The 21,064-nt window shown below is 42.9% G+C and overlaps 3 protein-coding genes and 1 long non-coding RNA gene across 7 annotated transcripts; 2 read left to right on the forward strand and 2 right to left on the reverse strand.

Annotated features, from left to right (window-relative positions):
* Positions 1 to 1,237: 1,237 nt before the first annotated feature.
* lgals3a (lectin, galactoside binding soluble 3a) lies at positions 1,238 to 6,238 on the reverse strand. Of its 3 annotated transcripts, none has more exons than XM_069717674.1 (6): positions 6,089 to 6,238; positions 4,366 to 4,383; positions 3,453 to 4,163; positions 2,439 to 2,527; positions 2,111 to 2,267; positions 1,238 to 1,890 (listed from the first exon to the last, which is right to left on the reverse strand). In XM_069717674.1, the coding sequence occupies exons 2-6, from the start codon at positions 4,378 to 4,380 to the stop codon at positions 1,735 to 1,737; spliced, it is 1,128 nt and encodes a 375-aa protein (XP_069573775.1). In that variant the 5' UTR covers positions 4,381 to 4,383; positions 6,089 to 6,238; the 3' UTR covers positions 1,238 to 1,734. The 3 variants fall into 3 exon arrangements, with proteins under 3 accessions (XP_069573775.1, XP_069573774.1, XP_069573776.1); XM_069717673.1 differs by lacking the exon at positions 6,089 to 6,238 and adding an exon at positions 4,724 to 5,932; XM_069717675.1 differs by lacking the exons at positions 1,238 to 1,890; positions 2,111 to 2,267; positions 2,439 to 2,527; positions 6,089 to 6,238 and adding exons at positions 2,777 to 3,118; positions 4,724 to 5,936.
* Positions 5,960 to 11,958, forward strand: gmfb (glia maturation factor, beta). Its single transcript, XM_069717694.1, is given in 8 exon segments — positions 5,960 to 6,033; positions 6,035 to 6,059; positions 8,018 to 8,114; positions 8,261 to 8,310; positions 8,946 to 8,995; positions 9,125 to 9,207; positions 9,311 to 9,384; positions 9,928 to 11,958. Coding segments are annotated over 8 exon segments (525 nt in total). The 3' UTR covers positions 10,000 to 11,958.
* Positions 11,959 to 13,251: 1,293 nt separating this feature from the next.
* Positions 13,252 to 18,739, forward strand: cnih1 (cornichon family member 1). 2 transcript variants are annotated; one of them, XM_069717683.1, is made up of 6 exons: positions 13,252 to 13,431; positions 14,444 to 14,512; positions 14,809 to 14,856; positions 16,903 to 17,015; positions 17,131 to 17,274; positions 17,750 to 18,739. In XM_069717683.1, exons 1-6 carry the CDS (start codon positions 13,351 to 13,353, stop codon positions 17,775 to 17,777), a joined length of 483 nt encoding a protein of 160 aa, XP_069573784.1. In that variant the 5' UTR covers positions 13,252 to 13,350; the 3' UTR covers positions 17,778 to 18,739. The 2 variants fall into 2 exon arrangements, with proteins under 2 accessions (XP_069573784.1, XP_069573785.1); XM_069717684.1 differs by lacking the exon at positions 14,809 to 14,856 and having other exon boundaries at positions 13,255 to 13,431.
* Positions 18,729 to 20,409, reverse strand: LOC138632261 (uncharacterized). The gene is made up of 3 exons (XR_011311799.1): positions 20,028 to 20,409; positions 19,464 to 19,700; positions 18,729 to 19,275 (listed from the first exon to the last, which is right to left on the reverse strand). It is a non-coding gene; the product is annotated as an uncharacterized lncRNA (long non-coding RNA).
* Positions 20,410 to 21,064: the final 655 nt, after the last annotated feature.

A 21,064-nucleotide genomic window follows, 5' to 3' on the forward strand; every position in this document is an offset into this window, starting at 1 on the left:
AGTTTTTCAGATGTTTCACTGAAGTAAAAATAGAAAAACGAAACTACAAATGCTCCAGTTTCTGGAAATCTTACAATCCTAAACAAATTTACAAAAACTCGTGTTTTTGCTGCAGTTGAAGTTAAAGTTTTCAGACTAAAATCTGTGAACATTTTAACTTCTAAGATGCAGATCTTTTACTTCAACTCATAAAAAATGGAAGCAAAAACAAGTGGTGTTCATATTTTTATTTATTGTCAACACTATGTCCTGTAATACTTTTAATATGTATGAGTCGTTTTATTAAACCTGTTGCACACTTTAAATACTAGATTGAAGTTTTACTACTTTAACTGGGGTTCATATTGATTCTGTATTACAACCATCCTAATTAAAATTTTCTATTTATTTATGTTTTTTTTCCATTTAAAGCACAATTGATGTGTATAAATAAAACAACAATAATACATACTTCTAATACTGGATTTTCATTTAATGCTGTGGATGGTGAAAGTAAAGCAAATTTAAAATTTGATATTATTTATAGAACTCTGATCCAGGACAATGCATCACATGTTTAATGAGTTTGAAGACATCTTTCTTCATAAAGTGAAAGATAAATGTTGTGTAACGTGAGTTAAAATATGTGGTGGATTATACAGCGTCTTTATGCTCCCTGCTACCACACCATCTCATTAATGTGACTAAATATCTATTAATTTCAGTTGGGCTGAGGAATGATTCTGTTTAATTTATATAAAGAGTGATAATGTTCCTGGTTGTTTTTATGTATTTTCTTTCTTCTTTTTTTTTTTTTTACAATAACAGATGATTATAATGCGTTTAACGACTCGGCTTTGGTCAGTTGGATGTTTTAAAAAAAAAAAAAAGTTCTATCCCAAGTGAGGTTTAAATCTGACCAGTAAACATGTGTGTGTGTGTGTGTGTGTGTGTGTGTGTGTGTGTGTGTGTGTGTGTGTGTGTGTGTGTGTGTGTGTGCACCACAGGTGGGAAGAGTGTGATACACTTGTCGCCACCTGTGGTTCCTGCTAACAGGATCAAGCTCCTCCCACTGCTGGATGAAACACAGGGTGACCAGGGGGAAGCAGTTTATTGTCGTGCAGGCAGCAGCTCAGGAAACGTTACAGCTCTGAATCAAACAGCTTCCAGCAGCTCGTCGCTCCGTTTAACACAATCTGAGACGACTGGAGCCGCCAAGTCTTTGGCAGCAAGTCCCCCCTCCTCACCACATCCCTCCCCTCCCTCCCCACAGTTTTATTTCATAATTCAGGCCTCTGTTTTCACCGTCAGGTTTGACTTCAACATGAAATCATAATCGGTTCAGTGTGAGATCTCAGGAGAATTAAAACTGAAGACTCTTAAAGAAAGGTGAGCTGGAAGAAGTTGAAATAAAATACTTCAGAGGTTCATAATGCTGCAGATATAATGAACACACACGTAAACACACTGCTGGGAAATGTTTGGGACACATCGCACTTTACAATCTTTGCATTAAATTACGTTTTTCTTCAAACTTCCTGCCGACGGTGATGTCCTAAGATAAAACTGGATGAGGCTATAAAAGAGATCCAGTAGAAAACAGAAGGATTATAACGAGCAGACCTGCGTTCGTCTGCGTTCATGTGCTCCGAGAGACGTGTCGGGAGGACAGTGGCGTCTCTCCGCCGAGACGCTGCCCTCCGCCTTCGTTCAAAGTGTTTGATTTCAGACTCCGCGCCACGCCTCCACCTCCTTTCAGATCATGCTCGGGGCGGCGCTGTGCAGCATGATGTCACCGCACACCCGCAGCAGCGTCACCTCCTCCAGGCCGCCCACCCGGTGCTCGTACTCCAGCAGGTGGTTGCCGTCCACCGCCACCTTGAACATGTCCTCCTCCACCAGGATCTTCAGCTGCAGGGGACAGACATGGTGGTGGAGTCAGTCAATAAACAGTTAATAAGCAGTCAATAATCAATCAATGATCAGTCAATAATCAGTCAATACAGTACAGATCATGATTGTGAAAGTTGACCCACATCTTTGGCTAAATTTGGGTCTTTGTGGCACATCAGCACGTAAACATACATGTAACATGTGAGTTGAACAGCGAGAGGACCAGATGTTAATTCACCTCGAACTGGTGTCCCTGAACGAAGGGGAATCCGCCCTCGCGCTCCTCCGGCCCCCAGTATCCTCCCAGGTTGGAGTTCCTGACGATGGTCTGCTCCATAAATCGAGGGTTGAAGTGAAAGATGACGTCTGAACCTTTGATGAAGTCAACATTGAACCTGCAAAAACAAACACACATACATATATTTATATTCCTTGAACAAATTAACTAACTGGATAATATGTAACTTTAGAAGATGACTGTCATCGTGCAGCACTTTTATCTTTATGCTAAAGAAGTTTCTCATATTTGCAGGTAGATCATCGTGTCCCCGTCCTGGCGGTCCTACCTGTCGGCACCGGGCACCGGCTCCCCGATTATCGTGATTAAAAGTTGCGGCATGATTCCAGCGTCAAGTGGGAGATCGTACGGCAACATCTGCAAGAAATATTCACGTTTTAAATCATCACCGAGCATTTAGTGTCCTCGCTGTTCTGAAATGAAATTCAGTTCATATTAAACATCCTTAAAAATTTAAAAATTGTGTTTTTCTTTATCTGTAATTTTATCTAAAGTTGTTCAAATACGTCAACGTGCTTCATGTCAGGAAATAAAGAAACTTTTGGTTGAATATTATTCAAAACTTTGACCCCGCCTATGTTCCTGCAGCAACACCCCAATGAGTCATTATCTTCAACTCCATTTATTAACATGTCACAGATTATTACTGAAGGCAGAGACAGAAAAACATGTTCTGTACTTTTTAACAAGAAGACAACAGACATCTTTAATTAATTATTGAATTACAGCATGATGATCAGAGGACATCAAAGGGAAACATGGGATCATATTAAAAACAGAACATCAGATGGACTTCAATCTTTAGCTGTGGGCTTTATACTGAATATTTATACTGATTATATGGAGTCTTTGGCACTAATCAAACCAGAAGTCCCGTCTGCAGCTGATGTCATCGTCCTTTTGAAAAGTTGAGTTCATGTTTCAATAAAAAGGTGGATTATATCTGGGCTGAAAGAGAAGAATACATTTTTATAACTACTTTAGAATATGAATTAATTCTGATTTATATTTGCTTTTCACCCCAGCAGAGCCCAAGATATGAAATGATAATAAAATAGTAACCCTCCTGCAGAAACTCCCAGCAGCAGCAGAGGAAACTATGTCTGTGTGTGTGTGTGTGTGTGTGTGTGTGTGTGTGTGTGTGTGTGTGTGTGTGTGTGTGTGTGTGTGTGTGTGTGTGTGCGTCTGTCCACCACCAGGTCATGCTGCACTGACCACCAGAACAAACACACCAGAAGAGAGAAGCATCCAGCAGCAGAACCCTCAGAGAGGTTGTACTCACCAGTGAGCCTCCTGGAGCAGCAGGACCACCATACGGACCCATGGGACCAGGACCGGGTCCAAAGGGTGCAGGGGCAGGAGGGAAGCCTCCTCCTGGTCCCCAGGATCCCGGTGGGATTGGGGGAAAGCCTCCAGCAGGGAATGCCGGGAAGGAGCCAGGGCCAGCAGGAGGGGGGAAGGCCCCCGGACCTCCCGGTCCGTACATGCCGTTCCCTCCTCCGGGCTGACCCCCTGGGAAAGGCACATTAGGGTACGGCCCAGGGGGGGCACCGGGGCCAGAAGGAAACGGTCCTGTTGGGTAAGGAATGGGGCCTCCAGGTAGCTGCCCTGGAGCTCCTTCAGGGGGGTACTGCCCAGGGAACTGGCCCGGGGCTCCAGGGCTAGAGGGGAACTGGCCCGGAGCTCCTGGTGCTGGTGGATACTGTCCAGGAAACCCACCACCTGGGGGGAACCCCCCGGGGGCTGAAGGAGGTCCTGGGTATTGCCCCGGTGCTCCAGGACCAGAGGGAAATGGGAACTGCCCTGGGGCCCCCGGGCCCGATGATCCTCCACCAAAGTCCGCTGGAGCAGAGGGCTGGGTGGGTGCTCCTGGAGCGGAACCGGGCCATCCCGGGTTAGAGGGAAGTGGAGGATTGCCGGCAGGAGCTGATGGGTTTGTGTTGCCTATTTTCTTTGCCCGGCTCGGGGCATCATCACCTAAAGCATCAGACAGCTACAGAGGAGGAGGAGGAGGAGAGAGGAGGAGAGAGGAGGAGAGGGAGGAGGAGAAGATTAAATTAGATTAGACTTTATTAATCTCACAGTGGGGAAGAGAGGAGTTGGTTGATTTAGTCCACAACTAACATCTGTTAAACAACCAGGAAACTCCCTGGAAATAAAACAGAACAGCATGTTGGGAAATCTTTAAAACTCACCGAGAAATCCGCCATGATCTGAAACAGAAAGAACAACTTTCATCAAGCGTTAAAACAACAAGCTGTCAGACACACCAACTGTTTCCATCCTCTTATGGAGGTCCACAAAACCCGTCCAGTCAGAGTCAGAACAGCTCCACGGAACTGGAATATCACGGAGACCGACTAGAACCACTCTACACCGCCTCCAGGCTGCTCGTTAGCGGGGAACTGTTGTAAAATACCTCATTAAGTGTTGTTACAGAGTTGGCTACCGAGCTAGCTAACAGCAGCTAACTGTTACTTAACGTTGGCTCGTTTGTTTATTTTTTGCGTCACAGACCCGTAAGAAAGACATAAGGAAGAGTTTTCGCGCTACCTGGTCAGAAGACGGACTCGTCTCACGGAGACAGCGGGCGGCAGAGAGGGCTGATCCAGCTGCGGGGGACCGGTGAGCCGGCTAACGTAGCTTGCCAAGTGAAAGCTAACAAGTTCAGCTTCACAACTCTGGAGGAGGGAGGACGCGCATGCGCTTCATTGGTGACGTATGCTTAAAGGGTGGGCGCGCCCCGGCGGAAACACACACGGCCAGCCTTCCGCATTTGTGAGGACTGAGTCAAACGACACATTCCTGAACACCTTCCCAAAAAACGCGCTATGTCGATATTTTATCGTACCGCGATACGCCACAGGATATCGTCTTAGTTTTAGATGTGGTAAAATTGTGACTGTTGTCTTTTCCTCATTCTGTTATTTTATTGTTTTTACCCACCAGTCTTTATGTTCACATTACTGATGATTATTGATTAAAAAATGAATTTGAAAAAAAAACTACATCCCAACCCAACTTTGACCTGATTCTGACCTAACTTTAATTTTTTTTATTTTTATTTTATAGGGGAAAAAAAGCAGTTGAGATAAAATCAATACATTACAATTAAGAACAGATCAATAACTCATTTATACACATCACAGAGGCGGTTCAATACATAAAAGTGTGACAACATTAATCACACATCACAGCAGGAACATTTGGTGATTAATAACTGCCGGTAGCTTCCGTTTAAAGCTGCTCAGAGAGATGAGAGGTAATAAACTCCTTTATTCAGTCTCAGGTCACAGGTGCCTTCACCTGGCCTCTTTACACGCACCCCCTGTTGTATCTGAGGATGGAGGTGTCAGGGCACACGTACATAGGTAACCTACTGTGAATACAGAGAAATACACTCAAATATAGGAGAGAAAAAAAGTCATTTTTTGTATGAAATAAAATTAATTATTTACACGGGAGTGGATTATTTTAAAGTTTTGAACGGGTCAGTTAAATATCGTTTTATAAAAAAAATAAATAAAAGACTACATTTTAAATTATTATACAAAATAAACTGGTGATTGTACAGCAGAGATACAGCGAAACAAGAGTAAAGTCTCTTTACACAGTCCCACAACCCGTGGGACTGGTCAAACACAATGGATAGATATGTTTAAAATAAAACTCTACATATTGAATTATTATAAAAATATACTGGTGATTTTACAGCCGCAGAGATGTGAGGGTGAGTTATGAAGGCGGGACGCCGCTGAGGGATTGTGGGATTGGTCAAACCGTCACAAGATGATGTGAAGCAGAAAAGACAAAAAAAAAAACATTGAACGCGTCCTCAGCATTCCGAACAGCAGCAGCAGCTTCACAGCCTTTCAACTCCGCCACGATGGTAAGTCGCTCCGGTTTCCCGCTACTCACCTGTTGTCACGTTCGTCTCTACGTTTTCACCGCGTGCTCTGAGCTAACGTGAAGTTTCGGGGACTATTGAGGAAAAGTCAGGTAGCAGAAAGGCTAGCGTAAGCCCGCTAGCCTAGCATTAGTTCCACCCTCTGTTCAGTCTATCAAGGCGGGGAGGATAAAAAGGGACGGGCTTCCCGGGGTGATTTAAAAATAAAATCACAAACCGCTCATTATTGTTATTATTATTATTATTATTATTATTATTATTATTATTATTATTATTATTTTAGAGCATCACTACATTGTATATGTGCAAAGGTATTGTTTTTCAGTTATATTTAAAATGTAAACACTTTGCATCACTTATGTTATGATATCAGTTTTTAATGTGAAAGCTTCCAGACTATATTTGAATAAGTAAAAGTAGGATTTAAAGATATTATAGATATCTATTATAGATATTACAGAACTGATCATTTGGGGTTTGGTGGAGTTAATTACTTTTCAACACATGATACTGTTGAGACGGCAAATCTGTGTATTAATGAATTAACAGAAACTGATCAGATATTTTAGGTATAAAATATTGATCAGAAAAGTAACTACAGCAGGCAGATAAATGTAGGAGAGTAAAAGTATAAAGTCAAGTGGAAATACTGAAGTACAAGAACCTCTGAATTGTACTTGACAGTGGTTTGGTATTGGACCGTTGATCAGACAAAACAAGACAAAGTTATAGATTAATGGAAGAAATATTAATGACGACAGGTAGATGTTTGGATGAAGAGTTTTAGAAAGTGGGCAGATGTTGTAGGACATTGACCGTGTGCAGGGTTTTATTTTGAAGCCCTGTCTGTCGGACATCCGGCAGTGCGGCAGCTTGACTGTCGGCGATGTGTTTGAACACGTCGGGTTCGTGGAGCTGTTGGCCCGCTGCTCTTCACCGGGACAGAAGAACAGAACTCCCCTCCGGCGGGTGGACTGCCTCACCGGCTGACCACGAGCTGCTTTATTAACCGGAAGTCATCCGGCTCTCTTTTCCTGGTTGAACTGGCAGCCAGAGTGTTGCAAGCAGAAGTGCAGCTTTGATTGTGTGCATCCTGCTCTCCGTGTTAATCTCCAGAAATCCTCCCTCCCGCCCGCCCGTCGCCATCTGCTCGAGGTGTCGTTATACATTCAGAGAGTCTGCAGAGACTCCTGAGAGTTTGGGTTTTTGTCCTGGAGTTATGTAACGCAGTTGACGGAGGTAGACTCCTGTCAAATTTGCTCTGTTGTTTCCTCTCTGGATTAAAGCCGTCGGATCGGAGGACCATCCGTTGTCAGCTCAGGGAAACTTTCAGAGTAAAGTTCAGATGTGTGCAGATCGATGTAACTCATCTCCTCACTGACCTCACCGAAGAACAGCTGTCTCCTGCTGCAGAGCCCCATCACACACCTGGAGCAGATCAGCACACACTGATCACACACACGCAGACCTCCTCGTGCAGCGTCTCCAGGAGGGGGAGACAGCTGAACAGTTTCTCACCAGCTTCGTTATTGAGACATGCTGAAGTACAGAAATTAAAATGTATGAAAACCAATTAAAGTTCTAATGAGAAGAAACTCCTTAAATAAATTAATATGAAAACATTACAGTGTCACATTAAATGTTTTACATGCTGCAGCACTGATCATACATGTGTTAATATGATCATAGGTTAGGTTAGGTAGTTACTTTATTAATCCCAGAGGGGAAATTTTTTAATACATGTGTAAATATGATCATACATGTGTAAGTATCCTGGAATCATAAACAGTCTCTTTCTGGACCATCAGGGATGTAGAGATCCAGACATTCCACTTGCATGAGATCCTCAAAGGTCAAAGGTTACCATATAAAAGAACAAGCGGTGGCGTTTAACCTGGTGTCTTAACACGACCTGTTGACGTGTGCGTGTCTCCGGTCAGAGCGAGTCCCTGGTGGTCTGTGACGTGGACGAAGATCTGGTGAAGAAGCTGAAGGAGTTCCGCTTCAGGAAGGAGACCAACAACGCCGCCATCATCAGTAAGTGACATGTTGATTGACCACACAGTGTCAGAATCCTTTTAATCCTCCGAGACGCTGAATTTATAAAGTCTAGCTTTTGTTTGTCCTGCAGACACGTTTGTGACGGAGCGAATGATTCACACGTTTGTCTTTGTGTCCTTCAGTGAAGATCGATAAAGACAAGCAGCTGGTGATTCTGGACGAAGAACACGAGGTACGTCCGTTATTACTGAAAAGAGCCGATTCGGCTTTTATACATTTTTATAATTCCTCCAGGAGATCACCTTCTCAGTAATCAACAGATTTAATAAATCTCTGTGATTCTCAGTAATCAACAGATTTAATAAATATCTGATTCTCAGTAATAAACAGATTTAATAAATCTCTGTAATTCTCAGTAATAAACATATTTAATAAATCTGTAATTCTCAGTAATCAACAGATTTAATAAATCTGTGATTCTCAGTAATCAACATATTTAATAAATTTCTGTAATTCTCAGTAATAAACAGATTTAATAAATCTCTGTAATTCTCAGGAGCAAACAGATTTAATAAATTTCTGTAATTCTCAGTAATAAACAGATTTAATAAATCTTTGTGATTAAATAGATAAATAGAGTCAATGAATCTCTGATTCTTGGTAATAAACAGATTTAATAAATCTGTGATTCTCAGTAATAAACAGATTCAATAAATCTGATTCTTGGTAATAAACAGATTTAATAAATCTCTAATTCTCAGTAATAAACAGATTCAATAAATCTGATTCTTGGTAATCAACAGATTTAATAATTCTCTTGATTTTTCCCTGAAACCAATTGTTAGTTAAACGTCCGTCTCCTTTCAGGACATTTCCCCGGACGATCTGAAGGACGAACTGCCGGAGAGACAGCCCAGATATCCTTCCAGTGTTTGATCTGAACAGATATTAATGATTTCCGGGCCTCGCCGGCATGTTGATCAGCTGTTAACGTGTCGGTTTTCTCCTCCTGCTGTAAAACATTGCACGTTCTTAACTCCGGGAACGTTTATCGTCTACAGTTATAAGTACCACCACGATGACGGACGCGTGTCCTACCCGCTCTGCTTCATCTTCTCCAGTCCAGCGGGTAAGAGAGTATCTCTCTCTCCGTCACTCAGAGCTTCATCACAGGATGAAACCGTCCCGGGCTTCCTCAACTCAAAAAAAAAAACTAAAACGTTTGTCGGCAGGTTGCAGACCGGAGCAGCAGATGATGTACGCGGGCAGCAAGAACAAGCTGGTGCAAACAGTGGAGCTGACCAAGGTGAGTGAAGCTTCACGAGTCTTTAAAACCACGTGGTGCTTGCGCGGGGTGCTAAACATCGCCCTTTACACAAATGTGTATATATATATATAAAAAGGCAGCTACGTGTCCTGCTCCGAACTGAAAATAGTGATGCAGCAGCAGGAGCAACAACCTTCGTGAGGAATCACTCAAAGTTACTGATCAACAGCAGCTTCAGCTGTCCCTCGTTGTCCTTCCCTCCCTGCTGTAGTTTGTCTGTGCTCTTCTTCATCCCTCTTTGTCACTTGGTTTCAGTTTCCCGTTTGTTTTGCACACAGACCAACCTTGACCTGTGTCCCCATGTCAACGGGGTTCTCCAACACGACAACACACCCGCTCATGGCACGTTGAAATGAAACGGGCACGTTTTTTTTCCACGTGCCGTGAGCGGAAAGTGTTGGAAGTCAGTGCTGCGTTCAGGAACGCTCTCCAGACTGATCGACAATATTCCTAACTTTGCTATCGTCCATCTGTTCTGTGACTGTTCCGCTGAAGGAGAACCGTCTCTGTCTGCCTCTCCAGGTGTTTGAGATCAGGAACACGGAGGACTTGACGGAGGAGTGGCTCCGAGAGAAACTGGGCTTCTTCCGTTAAAAGTGTCGGTGTGGTCGGGAGGCGGCGGCCGCGAAGGAGGATCCAGAGCGTCGTCTCCATCCTCCGCGTGTCCGACCTCGTTTCCAGCAGGTTCAGTTCAAGTCAGATGACTAATGAAGAGAGCTGAAATCTGTTCCGTCTCCCGTCAGTCTCTCCATGTGCCAGTTGTGTGTCTGTATTGATTAACACTCCCGTAGGCCTCGAACACCACCTGATCGTATCTCTCCGCCCGTCGAAGCGCGTTCATTCAGGAGCGTTTAAAGGCATCGTAACAACCGTTTCCTTCATAAGTTTACACTCTTTTACTTTCACCTCTTGGTGGGTTTTTTGTTTTTTTCATTTAGCAGAATTTGAGGGCATCTTCCTTTTAGATTTGTGTAGTTTTTTTTTGTTTGTTTTTTCTGATGTTTGTATGTCGGGTAAACGTTCATCTCCTTTTATTGTGAAACTTCCTGCCACTTCTGGTGACCAAGCCTCAGTACAGAGCAGAGACCTCAGCATTCTGTGTGGTTTAACGTGTGCTCGCAGATGAACAGCTGCATCCTCATTGTCATCTTCTCATCTCTGTGTAGACAGAAAACAGAGTGCATTGTGGGTATTGCCTTTGACCTGCATATTCCCAACACTACAGGAAACAGACCTTCCTCTGAAACATTCCAGACATGAACCCTAAGTGGTCTGCGGTGGTCCTGAGAGGCGGTACGCAGGGCGACGTTAACCCGTCTTACTCAGTGTCTGCAGGCAGGCGGTCAGCTGTTACTGAGCCTCATCGCTCTTTTCAGTGTTCATGAATGTTCTGCTTCGTTTTTCTTTTTTAGACCCGGTCAGTAGAGACCAGCACCGGGACGTGTTTCCACACAGATCGGAGCAGCAGCTCAGCGTTGGACACCCTCAGCCTTGAATCTGGACTCTGAGGTTTAAGTTTTAATTTAAATGCTGCAGGACAGTTAGAGCCACCAGAATGTGTCACTCTGTCATCACTCGTTCCCTAAAAGGATGACAGTCTGCTGCTGAAAATCCTCTGAAGCTTCTTTTAAATCAGGGCAGCTCTCTTCAGAGACAGCAGCTTTTAAGGGATTAGCAGTGGTGAACAGCAGGGGGCGCCGCTTACAGCGTTAGAGCTGCACGGATTTAAACTACTCCAGGTTTGGTGGGAGATGCAGATGACTTTAGTTAATAAAAGCTTAACATCAGCTCAGTGGAGGAAAATCACTTAAAAAACCACGAGGCCAAAATGAAAACAAGACACTAATGTTTTCTATAAAGTGTTTGTTTGTTTGTTTGTTTGTTTCAGCGTCGTCCTGCTTCTAATAAACAAACAAACAAACAAACAAACAGTGATCTGTACGCACAATCAAACCATTTCCTGCAGATCATCTGTGATTTATTGTCAGGACGGATTATGGGACATGACTGTAATCTCATGACTGAGATGTCTACTGACAAATGAAAGATTTACACTGATTGTTATTTTTTAACTTCCTCAAGTTGTTTTTATTTTAGGACCCTTTGGGAATATATAACCTCTGAAACGTGCTGGTTTGGATGTTTCTTGGTTATTTTTCTAAAACCTCTAAAATGTGGAGATCTACTGTAAAACAATCCTTCAGACTCATTGTCGGTTTCTTTGCTACATGAACTCTTTAAACATCCGGTCTCGGTTTCACCTGACACATTCACTCACTTCGTTTCTATGGGACAAACTGTCTGTCGATCACTCGATCCGCTGGGAGGATGTTTCTGTGGATCTCATGTGGTGAACTTTAACCTACAGATGTTTCGTGTCCTCTCCGATCAAATCTCTCTTCTGATTTCTTTCCTTTTTAAATAAAACGCATGTAAACATCGGTCGTGACCTGCTGCATCATGGCATCAGTGAAACATGAGATTTGTATTTTCCCATACTTTATAAAAGTGGCTATTGTCCTGCTGTCCAAATAAAATCACAACGATGTTGAACTCTGATGTTCTTGCCATGTTTGGTCCAGCTCTGGTCATGTGAACAGTTTTTCCTCATTAATAAATAAATATAGTAAAGTACTTATACACAATCAGTTAATTAATCTACACTATATGCATGAACAAGAATAAGTAAATTAAATGGTGAATAATTACTTACTAAATAAGTAAAACATTTATCTAATATTAAACATTAATATGAATTAATTAGACTAAAGATTTACAGAAAAACTACTTCTTACTGTAAGTTTATTTATCGTCCAGCCTTTAATGGAGCTTTTACTTTAAAAACATGTATTAAAATAATAATTGCAACATAATTGCAAAATAATAACTTGAATCAAACTATTAAAAAAAAACCCGACTTCTTTTGATATAGGTTTTATTTTGGAGGTTCCAACCGGATATACTTGTTACTTTTACACTATTAAAAACTAGGTGATCGGCGGTGTCCACTAGAACACTGAATGTGACTACTGTATAAATGTACGGATGCCGTTGAGGGTCCCGTGATGAGCTTGTTTTGGACGTGTTTAATTTTGAACGTTAATCTTACGGTGAACCTGATTAGCACAAATGCTAACCGCTTCGGTCACGTGATCCGGAACGCTTCCGCAGTTATACAGCTGAAGACGTGGCTGTAGTTAAAGGTGGTGACATCCATAAGGCAGTGCAGTCGCCACACCAAGTGTAAAACACACACAATCTATCCCACTCACACTTCCGGTAAAGACTAAAAATGAAAGTTTCTAAAAAGGGCACGTTATAATTTTAGTAACTTCGAAGTCATTTCCACTATTTTATTCATTATTTTACTTTGTCAGTTTAATCTTAATATCAGCAAAATTTCACATTTATAGATTCAAATTTTCCAGATCCAAACCTTTCTTCTGGGCAGCCTGCAGTCACTGATTCAACTATAAAAACCTAAAAAAAAAATTAAAAAAAAGATAAAAAAGAAGTGAAATAAGGTTTAAAGATAATGTGAGACCATTTATCTGTAGGAGCAAAGAGCATTACATATGTTGAATAAGTCAACAATTTCCACGAGATGTACTTATTTGTTCGCATATCAGGGACAGTACATGTTATTGCAGTGTATTAAACAGTAATATATGTGATCTGTGAGTAGAACAGCAGCTTCAAAGTGGTTGAGAATAAAAAGCACCAGACTCCAAACAATAAAACAAGAAAAATGTTGATTAGTGAAATGAATGAAGGTTTGAATGGAAGAGGAAACAATCCAGAAGATGGCGGTAAAGCAGCAATGAAGGATGGCAGCAAGCTGAAGTGTCGCTGCAGAAGAAGAGACACTGACAAATCTGAACTCGGCTGGAAGCTGCCTGCATCATCCGCCGACCGAGCCAGGACCCGAACAGCAGAACCTGGAAAATGGCGTTCACATTCGCGGCCTTTTGCTACATGCTCGCGCTGCTGCTCACGGCGGCGCTAATCTTCTTCGCTATCTGGCATGTAAGTAGACATTAAAGGTGTGGGGGGGGGCTGATAGGAAGGAGGCGAAGGAAGCTGGCCCGGCTCAGGCTAGGCCGGCCGGGCGGGCGGCCACACACCCGGAATGTTCTCGGGTTCTACGTAGCTCACAGCGGTTCATAGCAACGTCCTGACAGAACCCGTAACCAAGCGAAGCAGCCGCGCGCTCAGTTTTCAGGAAACGTTGGCTAGCACAAAACAGTTAGCATCGAAAACATCCACACGGGCAGTATTTGTACCTAAGCGTCATGTTATTATCCTCTTTCTCGTCCTCCACGTTTAATTAAACATCGTCTAGATAAAGAAAACGTGCATTAACTCACCAAGATGGGTCAAACTAAAAGGCAATGCTGCGCTAGCAGCTAGCCGGCTAGTTAGCAGGCTTAGCTAACGTTTATGATTGTGCTGTCACGTGACTCCCGACATGTCACATCTGAACCTTTTGAAATGACTCCTTTAATAAATGTTATGTAAATGAAGAACTCATTTACAAGCACATGACATGGAATAAAATATACCTCCAAAGAGCAGTTAGGAAGATATTTGATGCTAGAAATAAATAACAGGAAGCGCTGAATAAAATGCTGAAACAATTTGTGACGAATATCGATTAGATGATGACAGAAACTTTACCTAAGTCAAGTAGAATAGTGACCAGAGGTGGAAGAAGTATTCAGGTCCTTTACTGAAATACAAGTAGTAATACAGACTGTGGAAATACTCCAGTACAAGTTAAAGTCCTGACTAAAGTAAAAGTATGTGAGTATTATCAGTAAAAATGTACTTAAAGTATGAAAAGTCAAAGTAAACGCTGCCTTTCAGTGTTTTACTGTTAATATTACTGCTGCATTAATGAGCATTCAGGCTATTTTGAACTACTTAATGTCCTTCTGGTTAGTTTAATCTGCATCATATTCTATAAAAATCATCATGTTTGTATTGATTCTGTTCTGCAAGAACCACAAATCTCTAAAGTTTTCTCTTGTTTCTGCAGATAATAGCATTCGATGAGTTGAAGACTGATTACAAGAATCCTATAGATCAGTGTAACACTTTAAATCCGGTAAGTGACACACACACACACACACACACACACACACACACACACACACACACACACACACACACCTTCCTGGCCCCTATGACTGCATGCAGATTTGCTCTGTTGAAAAGTCTTCTCTCTACTTTACTGTAACTTTATCCACCTCTCTGTTTCTGACATTTTTCTGCACTGTTTTGCTAAATAACTGCCTGTGATGAATTCAAATTCTAACGCCTTTTTTGTTGTTTTGTTTTTTCCTAATCTGCTTTTTTTTTTTTTTACACTTTTTTTTTTTTTTTTTATTTAACCGCAAAAAGACAGTTGAAAAGGTCAAAAAGATAAAAAGAGTCAAAATTGCATTAAAGGTTTGTACCAATCTTTAAACTGCCCGCTCAGTTCGACTCATGTTGCACGGGGAAGTGTTTGCAAATGTCTTTTCAGTTAACTAATCTCAGCGTGGAGGTCAGAGGTCAGCGAGGGTAGACACCCTGCCACCTGTGCGTCAAGGTGTTTCTCACTGTTGTAGGTTTTTATTCTTTAAGTGTTCTTTTTATTCTTAATTTCTGGAGATAAATTTGATGCGAGTTATTCTGTCTGCTGTCGGCCTCAAAGTGCAGCTTGGAAACATTTTATTTAAAAACTACCAAAAGATGAACTAACATCCATGTTTTAAAGTTTGTTTACTTATTTTTTTTATGGAATAAAAACCATCGCTCTCATGAACATGCCAGCAATATTCTTCCAGATAATGTCTCCATTATTACAGATTGTTGCTAAAGCATAGCTGTTAACTGAAAAGACTTGCAAATGCTCAGAACATGCATGATCTTTATGACAACCTACCCTTTGTTTGCATATAGTGCGATGGTTACTGCTTACAGTAAACTCTCTTTAAGTTTGAGACGTTGTTAAATCACAGGCTCTGATTCGTAGTGATAACAGCAGCTTTTTGAACAGATGTTGCTTTGAGTTGTAGGTTGTGGTTCAGTGTGAGCAAGTTCATTTTAATGATAATATATTTATTAATATAATTATAGTTTTCTGTGAGGTGGAGGCTGCAGTCAGCAGAATAAGATGCTGTATGTTGGCCGGACCTCCCAACACCTGCGGTTCAGAGCAGATGGCTGCAACTCTCTGCAGCTCAGCAGTATTTTGGGGCCAGTGATTGGTCAGTGGGTTTTCACCAATGGGAGGAGTTAATTCTAGTCAGAAAGGTTCTCTCCATGTTTAATCCATGACGCAGGCCGGTATGCGGTTCCGACCGCGGCCTGTCTCGTCAGGACTGTCGGTCAGTAAGCACATGTTTGTGTGCAGGTTTTTTCTATTTGGCAGCACAGTGCAGGATCTCAGCTCATTATAGCCCCCCTCCTCCCCCTACACGCCCCTCACCTTTCCATCTGTGGGCTGTTGGTTGCCCCCGCCCTTCCGCCCTCTGCTCCTTCTGAATGCATGGCTTCCATGTGGTGCCTCCATCTGCCCCCCTGAACCCCCGCACCAGCCCTGACTCTCTGCACCAGCACTGCTCGCGCTCGCAGCATGCCCCCCCTCCCTCCCGCCTCCGCTGTGTGGTCCACCCGTTCGTCAAGGAGTTCATTACCCTCACTGCAAATAAAAACAAATGATGTTTAAATGCACAAATGTACAAACAGGGTGAGAAATAAACCTCCTGATCCGTCAGTGGAAGTTAAATCAACCTGATCCGTCAGTGGAAGTTAAATCAACCTGATCCGTCAGTAGAAGTTAAATCAACCTAATCCGTCAGTAGAAGTTAAATAAACTTGATCCGTCAGCAGATGTTGTTAAACTTCATGTTAAACTACCAGTTTACATGATGAACAGTTAGAAATCAGAAGAACTGTAAACATGGAACACGTTTCAGTGTTAAAAATCACATTCTGAATATTTTTTCACCCTGTTTCTCACTATACAGATAATTACAGAGCAGTGTTATTAAATCAGTGTTATTAGAGCAGTGTGTATTCTATCACATCTGATAATGAGTAATAATGGAACAGGAAGCAGCCTCATCACTTGTTTCTCTCTGCAGTTTCCAGATGTGCGTCTCTTTTAAATGTCTCAGTAGTCCGTCTTGTAAAAAGGACTTTGAGGACCCGTAACTTCAAACCATTTGTCCTCTTTATCGAGTCGCTGCATCGGTCCATGTGCCTCCACGTTAAGACGATGAAGTCTCAGAATGAAAATCAAATCCAGAGCAGGATATGAGAGCAGGAGATGTGTAAAGTGCTGACTGTGCCGAGTTTGACGTCTCACCCTCTCTCTCTCTCTCTCTCTCTCTCTCTCTCTCTCTCTCTCTCTCTCTCTCTCTGTGTATGTGTGTCTGTGTGTGTGTGTGTGTGTGTGTGTGTGTGTGTGTGTGTGTGTGTGTGTGTGTGTGTGTGTCTCTCCTGCAGCTCGTCCTCCCGGAGTATCTCATCCACTTCTTCTTCTGCGTGATGTTTTTCTGCGCGGCCGAGTGGCTCACCCTCTGTCTCAACCTGCCGCTGCTGGCCTACCACGTGTGGAGGTACACGCCCGTCCCGTGTGGGTGAAAACAGAACATGTGATGGATGTGAGCGTTTGCAGAGCCTGTTAACACACACACACACACACACATACACCTGTTGTCACCTGTGCCGCAGGTACATGAGCAGACCGGTGATGAGCTGTCCGGGACTCTACGACCCCACGACCATCATGAACGCCGACATCCTGGCGTTCTGTCAAAAAGAAGGCTGGTGCAAACTGGCTTTCTACCTGCTGTCCTTCTTCTACTATCTCTACGGGTACGTCTTCATCTTTTTCTACCCCACAGGGTGTTAAAAATGTAACGTCTCAGTCGGCAACCATCAGGTAGATGAGAAGAATGCCTCCGGCAGCTGGTTAGCTTAGCTTAGCATAAAGACTGGAAGCAGAGGGGAAAAGTAGCCTAGTTCTGTCCAGAACTAATAAACTCCTCCATAATTAACCTTTTTTTTTTTTTTTTAATCTTATTTTAAATCAGGACAAAAAGTGTGAAACAACTATTTGTGGGTTTTTATTTAAGTTTATTAATGTTAAACGTGTTGAGATATGAGGGACAAACAAACCCTCATGCAGAAATGCAGAGGGTTCCCTGCATTAAAGATGAATGATGTAACAGCTCATTAATGTTAGCTTTAAAGCTGCTCATGCTAAGCTAACTGTAGCTTCATATTTAAACAACAGCACCGTTGTTGTTTCAGATGATTACAGTATTCGATATTCCTTTCTGTGTAACAGGATGATTTACGTTCTGGTGAGCTCCTAAACATGACCATGGAGGAGGAGGAGGAGGAGGAAGAAGAGAAGAAGGAGGAGGAGGAGGAGGAGGAGGAAGAGGAGGAGCTGCATGTACAGTGGACGACCAGACGCAACGATCTCAGTGCTGGACCGCTCGACCTGCTGGAGACCCCATCACCCCCTCCCTCCCTCCCTCACGTCAGAAACATTTATCCGTCTCCGGACTGGTCGCAGTGCTCCTCTCATAGATCTCTGAGGACGAAGCTGAACGGAGAGTTTATCTTTTTTATTTTTTAATGGTGTGGTGATTTTTGATGCTCGGGATTTAATAAAGTTTAGTTTTTCTTTTTTCCCATCGCGGTGTGTTTACGGACTAGCTAGACGTGTTCAGGGTGTGTTTATCAAGAGAGAATCTGAGCTGTCCGTCAGCTGATTGGTTCGCAGCACTAAAACAACAGACTTCTGCTCTGAAATGTGAAGTGTGGGGCTTTTATTACTGAGTGTTGCACAAGGACAATCGCGGTGGTTGTTGCGGCATCAAACGGACGTATCACATGACCCCTGTTTGTTTTCAGTGAGACCTGTGTCTGCAGCCCCGCCCCTTCTGCAGCTGTCTATCAACTGAGGTAGGCTGCAACCAGCCTGACACGCTTTAGTTCTTCTGCTTTTGACTGCTGACGTGCCAAACCGCTGAACTCAGTCCGTTTCTGTGTTTCAAACACCAAATATTCCACCTCGTTTATTTATTCCATGTTTTTAGGGTCCTCCGGACATCCAACACTCCGCACCGCCTCGCTCGTCTCCACAATCTGAACCTGGAGACGTTCGTTTAGAGGCCATCAGACAACGGTTCATTGATATTAGAGTATTTATTTCAACATGTAAATTTATCAGGGAAAAGGATTATCATTTTTTTTATGTTTTAGATCCCATCAAGTCAAATGTAGGAAATGATTTATGAGTCTGAATAAAAAGATCCCAATCGGTTAATGTGGACTTCAGTGATTATTAAATACAGATGGATTAATAACTACAGATAGATTATCAACTACAGATAACTACAGATGGATTAATAACTAAAAATGGATTATTACACATCTCTGCTCAGACTTTAATATTCTCAGTTTTACTCATGTCTGAATAGAGTTCAGTTTTCTATTAAAAAGTCTTTAAAGATGCTGTAAAGTAGAAATGAAAATGAGTTTAAAGTTCATCACAACCCAGGAGTATGGGTTGTTCACTACCCATCCAAATTTGAATGAAAAAAAACAAGACAAATTTGTTAAATTAGGGTTTGAAATCATGAGAAAATCATCAGTCCTCTCTGCTCTGAGACTGGGGGGGCGTGTCGCCTGAAGGACCTGAAGCTCCGCCCACTCGCTGGAAGGTGTTCAGTGTTCAGTATGACAGTCCTGTAGCTGCAGTTCTTTTCCCCACTAAGCGGTCCGTCTGACATCTAACCTCTCAGTGACTTTATGCATGATGTCCCACTGGTCCTCTGTCTCTCTGGTGGATGGAGCAGCCTGCTTTGTGAAAACAGAATATAATTAGAATTTATTTGTCCAATGAGTGAAACATACAGATGCAATCAAATCCAGCTTGTCCCCCTGAGCTGTAACACAGGAGTAAAACTGGACAGCAGACAGTGAGCTCTCCAACTACTTCTAACGCACCTGCATTACAATAGTAGAGATAATAAGAGCGGAGGAGTTACCTTAGTTCTGTAACTGCAACATGAACAACGCTGCATTATATCACATGTCAATTCATTATATCACGTCAATCCAAACTTTGAACCTGCTCAGGTCAAGCCGACAGTCTTTCTCTTTCACTGATGTCCCTCCTCCACCTCCACCTGCTCCCTGCTCCCTGCAGCCTCCTGCACATGTAGTCGGGCTCGTTTATCCGGACCGGTACCGGTACATGTAACCGAGAGGGTCGGTGATTGTAACTACACCAGAGTACAAAAATAACAACCGTCATTAATCGGGAGGACGAGATCTCTTCTGGTCCATGTTTAACATCACCCCGACATGTAAAATACAGTTACGTATATTATAGTTCCTTATCGGAGCTAGATGGACACGTATAAAACAATCCACGGTTATCGGAGCATTTTCCTCTGAACTCTGCTCGGCTACGAGCTCAATACAAGCAAATTAGCACATTAACTCCCATTTCATGAAAATAAAGTTATTCTACACCGAGTAAAATCACGTTAGCAGTTTGCACCGCGGGCTAAATGTAGCAGCGTTACTGTGGTAAATTGAGAACTTACGCTGAGTGGTGGACTGCAGGCAGTGGTGGACGAGACGGTCGGCGGTCCGGCGGCGGCGGACGGTGCCGGTGCGAGCGGAAGATGAACGGCCGTGAGGGTGAAACTCGGATCGGCTCTGCGCTGCAGGAGAAGCGGTGCGTCTGTGAACTCGGTCCGTCTCCGGTCCAAGTTGAAACTATCCGCTGTGAAATGATCACTGCAGAGGCTGCTGTTGGTGTTAATCCTACGGTCTCCTTTAGCCAGGCTCTTCACGAAATCAATCCACCTCTTTTTCCTTCTTCAGCAGGACATTTAAACAGCGATGCAGCGCTGCTTTGGAGGTTCTTGCTTCCAGGAAAGATTTGCGGGTGGAGGGAGACATCCTGTAGCAGCTAGCTGATGTACAATAACAATCTGACTCCAGCAGGAGTAGAACTGAAGTCCAGTGGGATGAGCTCCAGGCTTTTATAGCGTTTCACCTTGTGAGAGGAGGAGCCATGCAGAAGGTTATATAAACCGGCCTGTGATCTGACGTAGATAGGTTGTTGTGACGTAGATAGGTTAGGTTTTAGCTCCGCCTAAAAAAAAACTGAGCTGAAGACGGGTGAGAAACTGTTTAACGGTCTAACTCCACATTTCAGTGAGACAAAGTTTAAAAGCTTTGCACATGCTTTCAGCAACTCATTTCACACGTATATAATGTACTGAGAAGCAAATGTTGGAATTTGCTTTACAGCATCTTTAAATACGAGACAGACAATAAAACCAGTCCCTCACTTCCCTGCAGACTCTTACTGACCAAAGAGGCTGCACCTCTCAGAGGTTGTGACCCCGGATCATGTGACACCCCAGGGCCAAGGACTGAACAAAGACCCCAGACTGTCTGATGACCTCAGCATCATGTTCGAGTTTTTAGTGATTTGAAGTCTTTTTGTTGATATTGAGGTTCATATTGTGCATTTAACAGATAAACCAGTCAAAGTTAGAAATAAACTCCTGATCAGCTGTTTTATAAGAGCGAGTCAGCAGAAAGATATTTATACTGAGGAACAGACGCT

This window comes from Brachyistius frenatus, unplaced genomic scaffold, assembly GCF_029030835.1.
Source record: "Brachyistius frenatus isolate BFR_SWC_R1_liver_20210118 unplaced genomic scaffold, ASM2903083v1 Contig_178, whole genome shotgun sequence".
Taxonomy (NCBI): Eukaryota; Metazoa; Chordata; class Actinopteri; family Embiotocidae; genus Brachyistius; species Brachyistius frenatus.

What these genes read in the sequence shown, in the direction of transcription:
- lgals3a (XM_069717674.1), bottom strand. An exon ending in CCGGTGCCCGGTGCCGACAG is followed by an intron (nt 2,268 to 2,438) that starts GTAGGACCGCCA and finishes TTGTTTTTGCAG; the next exon opens with GTTCAATGTTGACTTCATCA. An exon ending in TTCAGGGACACCAGTTCGAG is followed by an intron (nt 1,891 to 2,110) that starts GTGAATTAACAT and finishes TGTCCCCTGCAG; the next exon opens with CTGAAGATCCTGGTGGAGGA.
- cnih1 (XM_069717683.1), top strand. Translation starts at nt 13,351, where the DNA reads ATGGCGTTCACATTCGCGGCCTTTTGCTACATGCTCGCGCTGCTGCTC. An exon ending in TCTTCTTCGCTATCTGGCAT is followed by an intron (nt 13,432 to 14,443) that starts GTAAGTAGACAT and finishes TTGTTTCTGCAG; the next exon opens with ATAATAGCATTCGATGAGTT. An exon ending in AGTGTAACACTTTAAATCCG is followed by an intron (nt 14,513 to 14,808) that starts GTAAGTGACACA and finishes AACCGCAAAAAG; the next exon opens with ACAGTTGAAAAGGTCAAAAA.